The 20,186-nt window shown below is 39.4% G+C and overlaps 1 protein-coding gene across 1 annotated transcript in view; it reads right to left on the bottom strand.

Annotated features, from left to right (window-relative positions):
• The window catches only part of DDX4 (DEAD-box helicase 4), a 71,149-nt gene extending 64,351 nt beyond the window's left edge, over nt 1-6,798 (bottom strand). The window contains exon 1 of the mRNA XM_040262547.1: nt 6,480-6,798. Coding sequence (XP_040118481.1) covers nt 6,480-6,551 — 72 coding nt within the window. The 5' untranslated portion in view covers nt 6,552-6,798. The remainder of the gene's footprint in view (nt 1-6,479) is intronic.
• Between the last annotated feature and the right edge of the window lie 13,388 nt (nt 6,799-20,186).

Below are 20,186 nucleotides of genomic sequence, written 5' to 3'. Positions count from 1 at the left end.
GTATCCAAAATACTACTGGATGAATAGAGACCCCCAAAAGGTTAGTTTTATAAGTGTTACAACACTCAGTTTCATATAACTGATAAAAAGTAATGAAACACCCTGGTACCAAACAACTGAAAAATTATTACCAAACAATCTTCAGAAGATGGAATTTAACATCCCACATACACTCTAAGGTAAATTTAGAAAAAAAAAAAATTTTTTTTCAATAGAATTCATCTTTCATCATAAAAATCCTTAACATTTTTCATACCTTAAAAATAATTTCCAGCTACTGCATCATTTCTCTGCTCCATTGTAGGCAAAAAATTTTGTCTACATTTGCTGCCTCTATTTTCTCACATTCCATATTTCCTTCAAGCTGCTCTTGCTAGCCTCCATCCTCACCTCTGCACTCAAAAAGCTTATAATAAGCATATTGTGTAATAAAATTACTTCTTTTAAGCTTCATACTGCCAGAGCTCTCAGCAGCATTTGAAACAACAGGCTATCTACTTCCCTCTCTGGCTTAGGGAACACATACTTCCCAGGTTTTCCTCTTGCCCCATGGCCACTCCCTCCACAGTCTCCTTTGCCAACTCCCCAGTTAACATACTTTTGAAGTCAAAGTGCCCCACAGTTCATGGCAGAGCTCTCTAAGTCTGTTTTATTCCATCCAACTTTACCCACTCTCACAGATTTAAATCCTATTAAAATAGATAAATCCCAAATTTGTACCTACAGCTCTGATTCCTCTCCTAAGCAACAACTACTGACTAATATCCTAACTTAAATCTTTTCTTAGGCATCTGAAACTGAACACTGCAAATACAGAATTCTTGATTTTTTTCTCTCCCAAAATGGTTCATCTTCCACATATTTCCCATTTCAGTAAAGAGCACCATCATCCATCTACTTGCTTCAATAAAAAAACTTAGCATCACTCTCTCTTGCGTTCCCCATATCCAGCCCATCTAGTCCTATCAACTATATGTCCACCTCTATCTCCAGGGTCCTGCCCCTTTCTTCCTTTTCTCTTTCCTTCTCAGATTTCATTTTCTACAAATCTTGCCTTATCTTACTATGGTTTAGCCATACTAGATATTTGTTGTTACTCAGTCACTCAGTCATGTCTGACTCTTTGCAACCCCATCGACTGCAGCACTACAGGCATCCCTGTCCTTTACCATCTTCCAGAGGTTGTTCAAAGTCACGTCCATTGAGTTACATGATGCCATCCAACCATCTCATCCTTTGTCATCCCCTTCTCCTCCTGCCATCAGTCTTTCCCAGCATCAGGGTATTTTCTAATGAGTCTGCTCTTCAAATCAGGTAGCCAAAATAGTCAGGACTGATTTCCTTTAGGATTGACAGGTTTGATCTCCTAGCAGTCCAAGGGACTCTCAAGAGTCTTCTCCAACATCACAGTTCAAAAGGATCAATCCTTGGCACTCAGCCTTCTTTATGGTCCAACTATCACATCCATACATGACTATTCAAAAACCATAGCTTAGTCTAGATGGACCTTTGTTGACAAAGTAATGTCTCCACTTTTTAATATGCTGTCTAGGATGGTCATAGCTTTTCTTCCAAGGAACAAGCATCTTTTAATTTCATGGCTGCAGTCACCACCTGCAGTGATTCTAGAACCCAGAAAAATGGTCTCTCACTGTTTCCATTGATTCCCCATCTATTTGTCATGAAGTGATGAGACCAGATGCCATGACCTTCATTTTTTTTAATGTTAAATTTAAAGCCAGCCTTTTCACTCTCCTCATTCACTTTCATCAAGAGGCTCTTTAGTTCCTCTTTGCTTTCGACCATAGGGCTGATATCATCTGCAAATCTGAGGTTATTGATATTTCTCCCAGGAATCTCGATTCCAGCTTGTGCTACATTCAGCCTGGCATTTCACATGATGTACTCTACGTATACGTTAAATAAGCAGGGTGACAATATACAGCCTTGAGGTACTCCTTTCCCAATTTGAAACCAAACCACTGTTTCATGTCCGGTTCTAACTGTTGCTTCTGGCCTTGCATACAGGTTTCTCAGGAGGCAGGTAAGGTGGTCTGGTATTCCCATCTCTTTAAGAATTTTACACAGTTTGAAGTGATCCACATAGTCAAAAGCTTTAGCGTAGTCAATGAAGCAGGTGGTTTTTTTTTTACTTCTCTTGCTTTTGCTATGATCCAAAGGATGTTGGCAATTTGATCTCTGGTTCCTCTGCCTTTTCTAAATCCAGCTTGAACACCTGAAAGTTCTCGGTTTATGCTGAAGCCTAGCTTTGAAAATTCTGAGCATTACTCTGCATGATATGAGTGCAACTGTGTGGTAGTTTGAACATTCTTTGTCATTGCCTTTCTTTGGGAATGGAATGAAAACTGACCTTTTTCAGTCCTGTGGCCACTGCTGAGTTTTCCAAATTTGCTGGTATATTCAGTGCAGCACTTTTACAGCATCATCTTTTAGGATTTGAAATAGCTCTATACTAGCTATAGGAGATTGAATAATGTCCACTCAATGATATCAAGCCCTAATTTCTGAAATGCGTGTTATATTATTTTTTTAAAAAAAGTTTTAACCAATATAACTAAAAATTTTGAAATGAAGAGATTAACCTGGATTATCCAAGTAGGCCCTAAATGTCATCACAAGTGTCCTTATGAAAGGCCAAGGGTATTAACACAAACACAGAGAAGGCCAAGTGAAGACAACAGAAAGAGATGCAGCCACAAGCCAAGGCTGCCTATAACCACCAGCAGTTGGAAGAAGTATGGATTCTCTCCAAGAGCCTACTGAAGGAAAATAGCACTGCTGAGACCATGGTTTCTAACTTCTGGCCTCCAGAACTATAAGAGAAATTTTTCTGTTACTGTAAGCTATCTGAGTCTGAGTGAACTCCGGGAGATGGTGATGAACAGGGAGATCTGGCGTGCTGCGATTCATGGGGTCGCAAAGAGTCAGATACGACTGAGCGACTGAACTGAACTGAACTGAAAGCTATCTAGTTTGTGATAATTGGTTACAGCATCTATAGGCAACTAATACATTGTACTTCTTTCTGTTGTCCTGATACCGGAAGTTTGTTCCCTCTTCAGGATCTTTGCACATCATGTGTTATTGGGACTCTTTCAGGTTTCCGGCTCATGAGTCATAGTCTCAAGAAATATTTTCCTCTCCATATGATCTAAATCTACCCATATCAATTTTCTTCCTCTCTCCCTCACACACAGAGAGTTTCCTGATTCTTTTATTACTATTATTATTAAATTATTATTTAATACTTTTCACTGTTAGTATGTGATTTTTAATGTGCTTATTCTGCCTCCTCCAGTAAAATACAACATCCATACCAGCAAGCCCCTTATCTATCATGTTCACCACTAACTCCAGCATCTAATAAGGCTCAAAAAAACTTGTTGAATGAGTCTTAGGTCTTAACATTACCTATTTTTAGAACACTTAGCTATAAAACTTTTATAACCTCTTTACTCATCCAAGTGAACCAATTTAGAAATTTTAAAACAACATTATTTCAAACACTATAAATTTCAAAATAATAATTGTGAATGGACTAATTATCTTAAGCAGTTTCCACTTTAATCACAAGAGTATATGCCTTCTGAAATACACCAGAAAAAAGGCAAAAAGATCAGATAGAAGAGATGAGTGTGTAGATTCATCGGTCATTTAATAACAAATATTACAACTAGCAAGCAAACCCAGTATCCTGTTACAGTCATCACGCTCATCCATTTCATCTCTCACCCCAACAAGTGTGCACGCAATGTGCAAATGCCTAACCATTTCTGGACTACTGTAACTGCGAGATTACCAAATATTTCTCAACCTCACATTTTTTTATTATTCTATCCCCGCATGGTACACTCACTTCAAAAACTAGCATTGGGAAGTTCTAAAAACTACCAGAAGAGCAACCTGTTAGTTCAAAATTATATAAGCTTGTGTTAATACTAAATCTCCTTAGAAGGATCCTTAGAAGCATTCAGAAAAGGTTTATCACATAATAAGAACCTCCTGAATAGCAAAGGGAATTCTATTCAATACTGTGTATAGATCTATACAAGAATAGAAGATTAAAAAACAATGAATATATGTATATGTATAACTGACCTATTTTGCTGTACAGCAGAAACACAACATTGTAAATCAACCATACTCCCAATTTTTTAAATTAAGAAAAGGCTGATCACAGATCTTATTACCAATCCAAGATGATCTCACAGCCAATACAAACTGAACAAAAGGGAAACCCAGTCACTTCTTGAAACAGAAACGCAATTAGACCAACCAATCAAATGGTGCTTTAAAAGAAAACAGGCTAAAGAAAAGACCTCAGATTTCTCCTACATAAAAATGTCATGTGCTCATCCTTAGCTTCAACACAGCTTATTCAACGAAGACAAGCAAACAAAGCCACTGAATGCATCATGTTCCTTCAAGTCAAGTAGGTCAAATTACTAACTGCACATCTAGCACCAGGTGTTAAGTTTGTGGACAAATGCAAAAAATTTACTACAAATTGGCCCCACACAGATATGTACTAAGAATCCTAAGGTAGAAATATTAACATAATTAATACTCAATCAGTATGACCAATATCAAGAAACAAAGTATGTTACTGAATAGCACAAAGACTCCCAAAAGGTAAATCTGGAAGCCTGACAGTTGACCATTCTCAATTTCAGACACCCTTTGCAATAACCATGCACAACATGCTACAGTGCAGTATACCGTTCGAATAATACTTAATTAAGACAAAATCTCAGAGTAAGAAAAAGTAAAAATTAGACAAGTCTAAATGGAAGAACATCTGTACCTGTGAGTTAAACTGTGTTATTAGAAAAAATCTACCAAGAATCTGGGAAAAAAAGAACCATAAAAAATTATTTGACCAAGTAATTCCATTTTTGAAAAAATACTCCCAAATTAAATAATGAACTGTAGATATTCATGACAATACTACAGAGCAAAGATAACACTTTAATTTCTACCAACAGAAAATCAAATATGTTATGGTAGTTATTGGAGAAGGCAACAGCACCCCACTCCAGTACTCTTGCCTGGAAAATCCCATGGATGGAGGAGCCTGGTAGGCTGCAGTCCATGGGGTTGCCAAGAGTCGGACAGGACTGACCGACTTTACTTTCACTTTTCACTTTCATACTTTGGAGAAGGAAATGGCAGCCCACTCCAGTATTCTTGCCTGGAGAATCCCAGGGATGGGGGAGCCTGGTGGGCTGCCGTCTATGGGGTCGCACAGAGTCGGACACAACTGAAGTGACTTAGCAGTATGGTAGTTCTAGTCCATTAAATACTATATAACCATAAAAAATTATTTTTAGGAAGTCAGTAATATGGAATAGCTAGTGCTGAAGAATGAAAAAGCTGAAATCAAACACTACTATTATGTACAATCATTACAATCCATATAAAAATGTGTTTGGGAAATATATAAGAAAATTTACTAAAACCTCAACAGAGCATTTGTGCTAGTGAGCAAGACTGTTCGGTAATGTTTCTCCTCTTTTAGTCTTACAATATTTTATGATATTGTAACATAAAGAAGACTATAAAAAGATAACATACAAAAAAATGTTATTTCTAAAATAAGTCCCAAAGCAAGAAACATGATAAACTCAGATTAACATCTTAGGTATTTTAATCTAAACTTTATATGCAAACAGACCAAATTCAAGACAGACAAAGAATTAAATTTTAAGTTTTGGGGTAAATTAAGAATTTCTACTAAGACATCACTTGAAATAGAAAGTGTCAGAATTGACTAACATAAATACAAACTGGAAATCCTAAAAGGAAAACAAACTGACTTTTGGAGACATTTTCAAGTAGATAACATTTACGTAAAAGCAATCCATTAAATACACTGTCTTCCAAAGTAGACTCTGTTCACCATCTTAAAGTCAAAACTAAAATCCAAAAACCCACTCCACAACCCCCTCATCTAAATTACAGTTTAACTCTTCAAAAGCTATTGAGGGAAAAGATCTGCAGTTTTGTACATCTGAAGATCAAACTGATGTTACCATCTGAACCAGCCTAATGTTTTCATCTTGAGAGCCCTGCTTGTATAAAACCAATTTTCAGAATTCAAATTGCCACCCAAAAACGAAATTTTATTTTTCCATTTTCTATATAACTGGATCTCAGAGACATTCAACGGCATTAACACAAGCTTGCTTTCACCCACAATAAGTTCTAAATCACTGAGATTTAAATTAAGTTGCTAATAATATTATACCCGTTTTAGGTTTTAATTATTAAATTATGTCAGACTGTTTTCTTCTATTTGAGGCTTAGCATGCTTCATCATTCCCTATAAGACAGTTAATAACAATCACATGGAGAAGCACAGCATGCTTCTCACCGCAGATGAACTTTCTCACCATAGAGATTTTCAACTTTAATAGAATCTGTAGCAGTCAATAACTACAAACTTTAAATTTTATTACCTTCTCAAATACAGGAACATAGGAAGACATATGAGGTTTGATTATTTCTGCTTCCCAATCTTCATCTTCCATGGTGGCTTCCAGTTCAGTTTTTATAAAAATACAAACATGCACATTTAGGCTCAGTCAGAATCAGAGATCAGAGTTGTACCTTTAAAAGCATAAATCATCTTTTCACACATATACCTCCAAACTACACAATTAACTGTTGTTCCTCCCCAAAACTTTTTGCAAAAAGGGCAATTAAAGTTTTGTTTCTTACCGAGAAATACCATTTATATTCATCCTTTTGGCTCAGACAGTAAAGAATCCGCCTGCAATGCGGGAGACCTGGATTCGATCCCTGGGTTGGGAAGATCCCCTGGAGAAGGGAATGGCTACCCACTCCAGTATTCTGGCCTGGAGAATTCCATGGACTGTATCGTCCATGGGGTCCCAAAGAGTCGGACACTACTGAGCAACTTTCAATTTTTAACCTTAAATAATTAGTTGAACCATTTATCTAATCACTCTAGCAATCACCATGTCCCGGTGAAGTTTAGGCTTTTCCCCAAAATCTGCTGATAGAATTTATTTTCTCACTGAAGGGTTCCCAATACGTCTTACTGAATATTAAGGGGGAGGGGAAATTTTTCAGATACTACTCAAGGTTTCTCCCTTCAAAACTGGGTACGACGTTTCGCGTGGGGTTTATTTAGTTTCTTTGACGGGAGAGGGGGAGACTGACCAGGGATCAAGGCCTTGAAGTTTGGCAGGGAAGGAAGGGGTGATTAGTGGCCCGAATGTCTCCAACAAACAACTAGCTTCGCGAAAGAGAGTGTATACACGAGTAGTTCTACAATCATCCGTGTTCAGAGAGTCTTTTTCTCTGAACACGAATGGTGTAGTACCAGGTAGTCAAAAATGCTCCTTCGCCTTTCCTGCAGGCCTCAACTCCAGATTTCGGACACGCACCATGCTACTGGACTCTCCGGCAGGAAGCAGAAAGACCCCAACCCCTACCCACACCAACAGTTCTTCACTTGGCCCGAAGTCCAGCTACTACTAGGAAGCCCAGAGTGTTGGGACAAAACCCGTACTGGGAAAAGAGCCGGCGGCCCACTCACCTCTCCGCAGCTTGCTCTCCCGGGGTCCTCACAGGCGCTGACGCGGCTTAAACGGCTGCACGTGCAGGACGCAGACTGCGTCTGGTGCGCTGATCCAACAACAAATGGCACCAGGCGACGAGCTCCATCAGCCAATCAGCGTCAGGCAGCCATGTCGTCCCGCCCCCATCTCCCGCCTCTCCTACCCTACGCGTTCGCGTTCGAGGCCGCCCTCCGCTGACCCATTACGTTCCGGACGGAATGGCCCGTTAGGCCTCGGGGTACAAGGCTGACCGTGGGTCACTTTCTCTGGATGCTTGTGCGAGGTCCTCAATCTGGAGAGGCTATAGAATTTTCCTATGTAAGCACTGCAAGTCAAAGTTTAAACTAGAAGAGGAATAAAACATCCTCCTACCTACCTCTTTAAGCTTTCTCTCCTTTTTTGCCTACTGCAGTCCCTGGCAGTTGGCCTCTATTTCTGAGGTGCTTGCTTCACATCCAGGGGGTTCCCAGGTACCACAAAGTACGGCTGAGGCCGGGGGCGGTGGTGTATTTATTTTTCTTCCCAGACCGAAGGATGAAACTGTCACGCCGATACCTAGGAGGCTGTGAAGCCAGTAACTTGCTTACAGAGCTAGAGGTCGAATTCTTTGGGCACCCTCTGATCCAGAAAGAAGTAAATTGTGCTGGTGAAGGTCGTTCATTTGATTTGTGACCCACCTGTTTATAGCCTTACTTACTGACCAAACCTAAGGGTGTCCGAAGGTACTTCGGACTTCCACTCATCAACCAGTTAGTGTTTGTTCTGTCCCACAAAAAGTCAGGGAAATCTTTTCATATTTTCCCATCCCTCCAAAAGGCATAACAACAGTTCGCTGGAAAAAATACCATTTTTATTTTTGTCTTTATTTTCATCATTTTCCATGCTCTGAATCTTTTAATAAATTCCTAAATAGTTCAGAAATGTAAGTCCCAACACAGGCTGACACTCAGGCATAGAGGCTGAGGTACTTTATGGAACACTTTATACTTTCCAGCTCTAGAACCGTCATTATTGGTCTCTTTAATTAAAAATACTTATTTTCTTTGAATCCTTAAAAAGGATTTATTTAGTTAGCATCAAATTTTGTCAGACTATTATCAAGGTGAATTATCTTTAAAAGATTACATTTAACAAAAGTGAAACCAGAATATTTTTTATAATTTTTATTTTTTCATTTTTAATAATTTCTATTTTTAAACAAAATTTTTACATCATACTCTTGAGGCATCTTATACTTTCAACTGTATATCTATGGGGGAGAGCTACCAACACTCTTTCTGATGCTCTGAATTTGTACAGTTTCCTCTAATGTATTTTTACTCACTTTGAATTGAATGTTCTTTCAACATTTTTTATGTTGTGGGAAAATATGTATTAAGTGAAAATAACAAAATATGAAATTGTATAGATAGAATGATAACCAACTAGATTTTTTATTTTAGGAATGGAAAGCTTGGAAATATTTTCTAAAATGAGCATTTATTTTTAAAAACACTTGGCAAACATTCTCTGCTATTAATTCTAGAAGAAATTTTTGTGCTTTCAGGTATTGCAATGAAATAGTTCTTTATGAAACACTCAATATAATCTTTGAGAGCTCCTGGTTAAGAAAAAGTGCATTCTGATGATAACTAAAGTTCAGTATTGAGTAAAGGATAAACAATGGATAAAAATCATGCAATTCAAAAATTGAACATAAACAGTGGAAAAAGACAAGCACTGTTTAGTAAACACTTACTCCTTAATGGGTGTCCCAAGAAAGTCACTTCAGTCATGTCCGACTCTGTGCGACCCCATAGATGGCAGCTCACCAGGCTCCCCCGTCCCTGGGATTCTCCAGGCAAGAACACTGGAGTGGGTTGCCATTTCCTTCTCCAATGCATGAAAGTGAAAAGTGAAAGTAAATTTGCTCAGTCCTATCCGACTCTTAGCGACCCAATGGACTGCAGCCTACCAGGCTCCTCCATCCATGTGATTTTCCAGGCAAGAGTATTCTATTTTCTTGTTCTCACTAACAGATCCTAAGTTACTGGTGGTAATAAATCACAATGTATAGAAAAGGCATGGATTCATTCATTAGTTAAATAGGCTTTAAATGAGCACCTACTGTATGCCAGGTATTATGCTAAATGTTCCAGGTAAAATTAGCTTCTCAAGGAACATTCTAGTGACAAGAATGGCAATGACCAATGGAATTTAAACCTTAACATTCTTATCTCAAAAGATTCCCTGGAAAGCTTATGTAATGTTTCTCCAAATTCCCTGCTGCTGCTGCTGCTAAGTCGCTTCAGTCGTGTCCGACTCTGTGTGACCCCATGGACGGCAGCCCACCAGGCTCCCCCATCCTTGGGATTCTCCAGGCAAGAACACTGGAGTGGGTTGCCAGTTCCTTCTCCACCAAATTCCCTAAATCTCCTATAATAAGGTAGGAGAAGAGTTTCCTCAAAGCTGTCTCTCAGTTTGGAATCAATGTAGTTAGTTCAAAGTAATGCATATAAAGATGACTGATATAGATTTTATGTTCTTAGCATTCTCTCCACATTATTCAAGTAGTGATTTTTTAATTGATGTGTACTGTGCCTTGCACCATGTCAAGTCTATTAAAAATTCTTTTAATCTACCAGTAGTACATGGGGCTTTCCTGGTGGTTCAGTGGTAAAGAACCTGCTTGCCAATGCGGGAGACATAGGTTCAATTCCTGGGTCCAAAGACTTCCTGGAGAAAGAAATGGCAACCCACTCCAGTACTCTTGCCTGGGAAATCCCATGGACAGAGGAGCCTGGTGGGCTACAGTCTATGGTGTCACTAAAGAGTCAGACACGACTTACTGACTGAACAACAACAAACAGTACAAAAATGTATTACCTCACGTGGGGGAGAATTAGATGTTCATCGTTAAGTATTATAAATATTTGAGAATATTTATATTATGTGCATAACCATACAATAGGCTAAAAAAAATTAAATACTGCAGGTTGGAGCCCTATAAATCAACACAAAAACGAGGTGGAGTGGGTTATAATGTCTCAGACAGTTAGCACATCTTGTACTAGTGAAACATCTAAGGAAGAAAGCAACTTGGACAGGGGTTTTCAGCATACCAAGCAGGGTTCAGAGAGGCCAAAATAACTGTATTTTTCAAGTAATGGCTAAGGCAGTGTTTATGAATGTGTGGTACTCATACCACTGATTTTAGGCAACTCAGACAATTTTCAGTTTGATAGTCATTTTAGTGTTTTTATTTAATATCTTAGTATATATTAGATACATTAATCAGTGCGTATGTTGATAATGAACCCTGTTAGAGAAGCTTCGAGGTAACAGGCACCCTCTTACATCACTGTTGGGGATGTTCCATGGCCTAAACCTTGAGGGAAGGGAATTTGACAACATCTAGCAAAATCACATGTGCATTTACCCCTGGATCCTATAATCCTACTTCTAAAATTTATCTCAAAGATACACTAACAAAAATATAAAAGGACAAATCTGTTGTTCATTTGCTCAATTGTGTCCAACTCTGCAACCCCATGGACTGCTGCACGCCAGGCTTCCTTGTCCTTCACCATCTCCTGGAGCTTGCTCAAACTCATGTCCATTGAATCAATGATGCCATCCAACTATCACATCCTCTGTCATCTCTTTCTCCTCTTGCCTTCCATCTTTCCCAGCATCAGGGTTTTTTCTAATGAGTCAGCTCTTCATGTCAGGTAGCCAAAGTATTGGACCCTCAGTTCAGCATCAGTCCTTCTAATGAATATTCAGGATTGATTTCATTTAGGATTGACTGGTTTGATCTCCTTGAAGCCCAAGGGACTCTCAAAAGTCTTCTCCAACACCACAATTCAAAAGCATGAATTCTTTGGCATTCAGCTTCTTTATAGTCCAACTCTCACATCCATACATGACTACTGGAAAAACCAAAGCTTTGACTAGATGGACCTTTGTCAGCAAAGTAATGTGTCTGCTTTTTAATACACTGTCTAGGTTTGTCATGGAGAAGGCAATGGCAACCCACTCCAGTACTCTTGCCTGGCAAATCCCATGGACCCAGCAGCCTAGTAGGCTGCAGTCCATGGGGTTGCTAGGAGTCAGACATGACTGAGCAACTTCACTTTCACTTTTCACTTTCATGCATTGAAGAAGGAAATGGCAGCCCACTCCAGTGTTCTTGCCTGGAGAATCCAAGGGACGGGGGAGCCTGGTGGGCTGCCGTCTTTGGGGCTGCACAGAGTCGGACACGACTGAAGCGACTTAGCAGCAGCAGCAGGTTTGTCATAACTTTTCTTCCAAGGAGCAAGCGTCTTTTAATTTCATGGCTGCATTCACCATCTTAGGTGATCTTGGAGCCTCCCAAAATAAAGTCTGTCACTGTTTCCACAAAGTTATTAATGGCAAAACTAAAAGTTAACCAGAAATAAGCCAAAAATCCCTCAATAGCAGACCGAAACATCCACCCATGTAGTTGAAGGGGCAGAAAACTTTTCCCTTCTTGCTTTGTAGACTTTTTGGCTGGCCCAATAATTAAGCTGACATTAAACAAAAGGAGAAAAACAATTTTAATTTCATACATACAGGAGTCACATAAAAATATGAGACTCAAAGAAGTGACCAGGGGTTTTCTTGGTGGCTCAGTATCAATATAATGTCCTTCCAGTGCATATTCAGGGTTTATTAACTTTAGGATTGACTGGTTTGATCTCTTTGCAGTCCAAGGGACTCTCATAGTCTCCTCTAGCACCACAATTTGAAAGCATCAATTCTTTGGTGCTCAGCTTTCTTTATGGTCCAACTCTCACATCCCTACATGATTACTGGAAAAACCATAGTTTTCTACTATATAGACCTTTTTGGCAAACTGATGTCTCTGCTTTTTTAAATATGCTGTCTAGGTTGGTCACAGCTTTTCTTCCAAGGAGCAAGTGTCTTTTGATTTCATGGCTGCAGCCAGTGTCTGCAGTGATTTTGGAGCCAAAGAAAAATATCTGGCACTATTTCTATTTTTTCCCCATCTATTTGCCATGAAGTGATGGGAACAGATGCTGTGATCTTTGATTTTTGAATGTTACATCTTAAGCCAGCCTTCTCACTCTCTTCTTTCACGCTCCTCAAGAAGTTCTTTAGTTCCTCTTCACTTTTTGCTATTAGGGTGGTACCATCTGCATATTTGAGGTTGTTGATATTTCTCCAGGCAATCTTGGTTCTAGTTTATGAGTCATCCAACCTGACGTTTCACATGATGTACTCTGCACAGAAGTTAAATAAGCAGGATGACAATATAATCCTTGATACTGACATACTCAATTTTGAACCAGTCTTTTGTTCCATGTCCAGTTCTAACTGTTGCTTCTTGTCCTGCATACAGGTTTCTCAGGAGACAGGTAAGGTGATCTGTTATTCCCATCTCTTTAAGAATTTTCCAGTTTGTTGTGATCCACACAGTCAAAGGCTTTAGTGTAGTCAAGTATGTTAGGTCAAGCATGCTGGCTTATATCTAAAGAGATATATCTGCTTATATATTTTTTAATGGAAGGATAAGCCAAAAATTATAAAATGACTAAGAGAGAATAGGTTGAGAAGGAGAAGAATGTCAGACTTCTCTAAATGAGTGGATTTGAAACCATGTGATTGTTATACAAAATTATAAAACTAAATCAAATCAAAATTTAAAAAGGCAATCTTTAAAGTTAATGCAAAAAAACAAATGCACTTAAATGTGTATTTAGTTAGTGGCTTAACCACACAGAAATGTATTTCAAATGCTTTAAAATATAGTAATTTGACCATATGTCCCTAGTGAGATATATCATAAGGCAAACAATACTGCATAAAATCCACCAATTCTGTAGTTCATATTGTCAGTAATAAACTGGTACATAATTAAGTTACTATTGTTTAAGAAGTAAGATTTTTCAGTGTGAGAGACAAGAAATTGGAAAAGAAAAGCAGAGGTTAAGAAATAACCCTATACTCTCAAATTTGAACTAGAAATATCAGTATGAACTCATGATATATATCTCCTTAAAAAATAAAAATAAAAAATTTACAACACAAAGACTTCCTTACTCTGCCCACTGAAAAAACTTAGCAACTATGACAAACCCATCAGCAGTACACGTGCTAGCACATAGACTAATGTTGACTTGAAACAAAAACACTGCTAAATATTTCTCCAGCAAAGATTTGTTTATTCAGGATCAGAAGAGAACTGCAGTTTGGGGTCGGCAGCCATCCCAAACCACATGCAAGCCCTGGCATGGCAAAGGAAGAACACTTTTACAGAGAGGAGAAAGGCTTGTCAAAGTACCTGCCCAATAAGATGGGTTCCTCATAGCTCTAGAGGAGTTCCCCAGGTAGGGATAACCACTTCTAAAAAGACTTTAGCCACAGAAGAGGTAGTCTGTCTTCAAGGAAAGTCTTCAGTCCAGTGCACAAACATAAAGATCATGACTAAAACAAACAGCTCATGGCTTTTCACTGAGACCTTGTCAGGAAAGAAGTCTTTCCTCTTCCTGTTGGGTTCTATTATCATCACAGGTTACAAGAGCTCCCCCTTCTGGTCTCCCAACTCTACTTAACTGAGGTTTCTGTTCATTAATTTTTTACATCTTCCCCTTTTGATCAGGATTTTTCTCTGAAAGCATTGCTGATCAAGAGTCAGGGTTTCTAGTTTTAACAGTTTTTTGTCCCTCAGTGTCACAAAGGACCATTACTGGGCCTAGTGTCTCACATTAGATTGGAAACCCATTAATGCCACATTTGAATAACAAGGAGGGGAAGGAGGGAAGCCGGTCAAGCACTTTTTATCTAAAGTGCTGTTATCAAAATCATTACATCGGAGATCTTCTGAAGTATTATGCCATCATCAAAGGTTTGGCAACAAACTTCCAACAGGCCTGGTCTACATATCTAGGGAAAGTTGTCTCATCAGATATCATCTGCTTCAATTCTGGAAAATCTTCACTTTCATGTCACCAGATGACGTGCAGTTTCAGTCAGGGCTTGGTGCTTTCTTTAGGTGTAGCTCAGGAATCCAAGAGTCTATTTCTTTGGAGTCTGGAGGCACAAAGGTTGTTTGGAGTACTCAATAAAGGGCTTTCCAACAAGATTGGAGAGAGTTCTTCTGGATGTATCTTTTCTAACAGACAAAATCTCCAAGTTGCAAGTCGTGACACTTAGGGTCTTTGTCCCCCAAGGGTGCCATTTGAAAAGACTGATCTACCAAAACATGGTTGTTTTTAATAGAAGCCATTAAGCATTTGCAATACTGGAGTTCCTCTCCTTTTATCACTTGTGCATCAAAAGAAGCAGGAGCCAAGTTCATTGGATATACTGTGACTATATCTAAGAGTTTATAAATTCCAAAAGGAATGGATGTAAGATTTAGAGGAATCATAGCAAGGCTTTAGGCCTCTGTGAATTTTGCCAATTGAATTTTAACAACACCCTTCGTGTGTTAGACTAAACCAGAGGACTAAGGATGGTAAGCACAGTGAAAGTGATATAAAGCCAGCCAAACAGCACAGACTTGTCAAAGTACCTGGCCAATAAGATGGGCTCCTCATAGTTCTAGAAGAGTTCCCCAGGTAGGGGTGATCTTTTTCAAAAGGACTTTAACCACAGAAGTAGTAGTCTGTCTTCAAAGAAAGGCTTCATTCAGTCCAGTGTGAAAACATATAAACCATGTCTAAAACATACTTATATGCATTAGATGGAGGAACTTGTATGAAATCCACTTGCCAGACCTCAGATGGTCCACAATGCAATTTAAATCGTCCAGGATGCAATACAAACCAGCTTCCCAGGTTTATACTTTGAACAAGTGAGACAAGTGAGGTAGGCACTTTTTGCAGCCTTGTTAATGTTTCCCCACCAGTATTGATTCATGAAGGCTATTATTTTGTCAGTATACTAATCGTTTAATTCATATATAGTAGTGAAGAGTGGGAATTTTACACTCTTCAGCAGGACTGGATTATTATTTGGTCCAAAACACAATTTTTAAAAAAACAACACTTAAAATTTTACTTCCACTGGAAGAAGGAAGCCATGTTGTTTCCACATTCTGAAATCATGAACTACTCCAAAAACATGTCTACTAACAGTATAAATATTGGCAGTTTTGTCCTTGCCTAAAGTACAAGCCCATGTAAGAGCATATAACTTAGTGTATTGGGCTGAAGTAGTTATGGATAAAGATGCTGCCTCAACAACATCAATAAGAGTTGTTACAGCATACCCAACACAATAATTTCCATTGTCACCTTTCAAATAAGAACCATCAGTGAATCATGAGAAAGAAATATTACACAGTGGAATTTCCTTTAGATCATTATAAGAATTCAGGAGGTGATCCATCAGCATTAAGCAGTCATGAGGTACTTGATGAGTGACAGAGAGAAGAGAAATAATCAGGCTAAGGTTGTTACAAGGTAAAAGAGTTATGTGAAGGACAGTTAACCAAAGTACTTCATTGGAGTTGAGGCAGCTGTCTGAGGAACGTTGAGTGTGATGGGAATTCTGCTGTGTGTGTGTGCTTAGTCGTGTCCAACTCTTTGTAGCTCCATGGACTACAGCCCCCCCGCCAGGCTCCTCTGTCCATGAAACTTTCGACACAAGAATACTGGAGTGGTGGTCACTTCCTACTTTAGGGGCTCTTCTCGACCTAGAGACTGAACCTCCATCTCTTGCATCTCCTGTACTGGCAAGCAGATTCTTTACAACTAGTGCCACCTGGAAGCCCTGAGCTTCTGCCGCCTCAGCGGATATGCATAATTTTGTAACAATCTAAACACTAAAAGATGATGCTGTGAAAGTGCCAATATGCCAGCAAATTTGGAAAACTCAGCAGTGGGCACAGGACTGGAAAAGGTCAGCTTTCATTCCAATACAAAAAAAAGGCAATGCCAAAGAATGCTCAAACTACCGCACAATTGCACTCATCTCACATGCTAGTAAACACGGCAACATCTGTCAGATGCCATGTGAACCAGCTTGAGATACTTCACAGTTTTAACATTAGATCAAGCTAATTCTTTTGGCTAACATCACATCTTTGGAAAATTGAGTTTGCAACAGTTGCTATGATCTCCAGTAAGTGTCATGCAAAATCCAGTGTGGGAGAGGACATGAAGATAGTGATGTCCCATCTGATTTCCAGGTTTGTGAAGTTACACAGTGCCCAATAGGTATACACACCCAATTAGTAAGCAATTGTGGTTCTTTAAGAATAAAATAAAATAGTTTTCTTTCAATTTACATATCTATTTAAATGGTTAAAATTGTTAGGGCATAAAAACATATTAACTTATTTGGACCTAACTACTTAGTAAATGGAAATAAGGACACTGAGAAAAATTTACTCAGACACTAAAGGTGACACGAACCTCTGATCTAGCAGATAATCATCAATGGCTGCTGCTGCTAAGTCACTTCAGTCGTGTCCGACTCTGTTCCACCCCATAGACGGCAGCCCACAAGGCTCCCATGTCCCTGGGATTCTCCAGGCAAGAACACTGGAGTGGGTTGCTATTTCCTTCTCCAATGCATGAAAGTGAAAAGTGAAAGTGAAGTCGCTCAGTCATGTCCAACTCTTAGAGACCCCATGGACTGCAGCCTACTAGGCTCCTCCATCCATGGGGTTTTCCAGGCAAGAGTACTGTAGTGGGTTGCCATTGCCTTCTCCGTATCAAAGAATGGTGAAAAGCTAAAGGAGAATTTTGAAAGAGAAAATATTTGAGCCCACTGAGTAGTTTAATATCGCAAATGAGACTTCCAGAAATGTGCTTCCTAATATGATAGGAAGTACACAATACCACTTATAAAGAATTGATTTTAAAAATCAAGCTTAAATATGATCAAGCTTCTAGACTTAACTGCCATTGTTCAGTTGCTAAGTCATGTCTGACTCCTTGTGACCCCATATACTGCAGCATGCCAGGCTCCTTTGTCCTCCACTGTCTCCCAGAGTTTGCTCAAACTCATGTCCACTGAGTAGGTGATGCTGTCTAGTAACAATCTCATTCTCTGCTGCCCTCTTCTCCTTTTGCCTTCAATCTTTCCCAGCATCAGGGTCTTTTTCAAGGAGATTTAACTACCAGTCAACTAATTCTATAAAGTCTGCCTTCTTTGTTGCATGATCACTCCATTCAATTAGCTTGGTGGTCAACTAGTAATTTAGCAGAGATGTCTTTATTAAATGCCTAGAAGCAAAAAATAAAAATAAACAATCAAGGTTCAAAAAAACTCTTCCAGTGCTTGCCAATTAGTTGTGTCATTGGGGCACTCCTTCAATGCTTAGTTAGATACTTTACAGTTCTGCAGTAGTCTTCACTTCCTCCTTGCACCAACTCTAAAAGACAACCAGAAGTGAGAGCTTAGGTTGACAGGGTCTTCTCAGGTCTTTTCTGAGTATGTGTCTAGACCAAGGCAGGCATGTGGCCTTCTAGATTTCCCAGAATAAGAGGAAGCTTTTCAAAACCCTTATTCCCCAAGTATCTGCTCCCCCAGCCTCTTCCTTCCCAGGCTTTTGGCCTGCTTATTGTTTGTCTCATCTGTTATACTGTACCCTTATGGCAGTGGCTAATATATTTTAAATCCTTTTGACAAACACTGCCTAGGAAGCTAGCTGCCTCAGTCCTGGGGAGGCTCCAGGACAGCCTTGAGCCAAACCTTTAGGGAACCACCAGATAGGTCAAAACACACAATTACAACTCTTTTTCTCTTTTTCTTTTTTTTGCCCTCATAGCACTGCCTGTGGGATCTTAGCTCCTTTACCAGCAATTGAACAAGGGCTCTCAGAAGTAAAAGCAGGGACTCCTTAGCACTGGACTGCCGTGGAATCCTTTAGATTCAGGTCTGTGTTGCCCTCTGTGTTACCGTCAACCTAAACCAGGAAAGTGGGCTGCTGTCTTCAAGGCCACTGACAAGCTGAAGATGATCATGGAGCTCTCTTGCCAAAATTTAGCAGTGTCTCCTTAAGTGTTCCCCTGGTTGCTGTAATTTTTTTTAATTAGATTCCAGAGTACCCAAAAAAGTTGATTCTGACAGTTTTGCCAGCTTATTCATTGCTTTTATGGGAGGGACAATTTTCAAGTTCCCTATTCAGCTATCTTTTCTGATGTCATTCTATACCATTTCCTTTTACACTTCTCAGCCTTGCCTAAAAATATTTTCTCAGCTTGAAAAGCAGAGAAAAAAGAACATTTTGCTATCACTGGAGTTATCAAAAGAAATTACTGTTGATCTGAAGAATGTAATGTTGAACTAAAGAGCAATTGCAAAAGTTTTTAAGTAAGGATACCATTAATAAAATAACTTTTATCTACCTTAAAGGCAAGGAGGGCATGGCAACCCACTCCAGTATTCTTGCCCAGAGGATCTTATGGTCAGGGAAGCCTGGCGGGCTACAGTCCATAGGGTCACAAAGAATCAGACGCTATTGAAGTGACTTAGCATGCACCTTAAAGGCAACGTTCATCACATCACCTGCTTGTATTTGTCAAACCCTCAATTTCCAGCTCTTCTGCTGCTTAATAGTTGTTGTGCCTTGGGTAACTCACTTAAATTCTCTAGGATGGCTTCCTTATTTGTAAAATAGGGGTAATATACACTTCTAGAATCATGGTAAAGACTTACAGAGATATTGAATGTGAGGGTACAGTGGATAATGATCCAACTGTCAACGCAGGAGACACAGGTTCAATCCCTGGTCAGGGAAGATTCCACATGCTGCAGAGCAACTAAGCCCATGCACCACAACTTCTGAGCCCAAGTGCCACAAATACTGAAGCCAGAGCACCTACAGCCTGTCCTCCACAACAAGAGAAGCCACCTGCAATGAAAAGCCTCTGCAATGAAGAGTAGCCCTGCACTCCACAACTAGAGAAAGCCCGCACAGCAACAAAGATCCAGCACAGCCAAAAATAATAAAAGAAAATATTTTTAAAAGATATTTTGCATGTAAAATGCTTGGCACTCAATATTAGATATTTGTTAAATTTGGGTTATTTCATTTTCCATTAACATATTACATTGTTGTATTTATCCTGGTTGTTTTGCTTCCCAAAAAAAAAAAAAGTCACTGGCTTCCTGTATAAGAAGAGCTTAGGTATCACCACATGCTTTTCAGAAGGCTTACCTTAAGCTGACTTTTAATAACAAGCACATTAATTTTACTTAGTTGTATGTTTATTTGGGGTGGCTCTGGGAGAAACTGTTAGGGATGGGGAGAGGGTGCTTAAAATCCTCCCAAATCCCCTTTCCGGCTAGTGAGTAATTTGCCAACACGTTAAAAATTAAAAAAAAAAAAAAAAAGCCTAAGTGTTTAGACAAGGAAGGAAAAGTGCCAATCCAACAATTTTCTTTTTTCAAACCAGCTTCCCTTGGTATCCATCGGGTTCAAGCACGTGATGAGAGTACAGAGCATCAGCCAGAACATCCTGAGATGAGAGACAGTGGGAAGTCTGCCCTAGATGGAAATATCACATCAGCCCTTTCTCAGTGGCCACCGGGTGGTACCGACTGCAGCAGATCGCGTCCCTCCGCTTCAACGCCTTAAGGGCCTGGGACAGACAACAG

This window comes from Oryx dammah, unplaced genomic scaffold, assembly GCF_014754425.2.
Source record: "Oryx dammah isolate SB20612 unplaced genomic scaffold, SCBI_Odam_1.1 HiC_scaffold_20, whole genome shotgun sequence".
Taxonomy (NCBI): domain Eukaryota; kingdom Metazoa; phylum Chordata; class Mammalia; order Artiodactyla; family Bovidae; genus Oryx; species Oryx dammah.
Note: the sequence above shows the minus strand (reverse complement) of the source record. Positions and strands in the feature narration are given on the sequence as shown.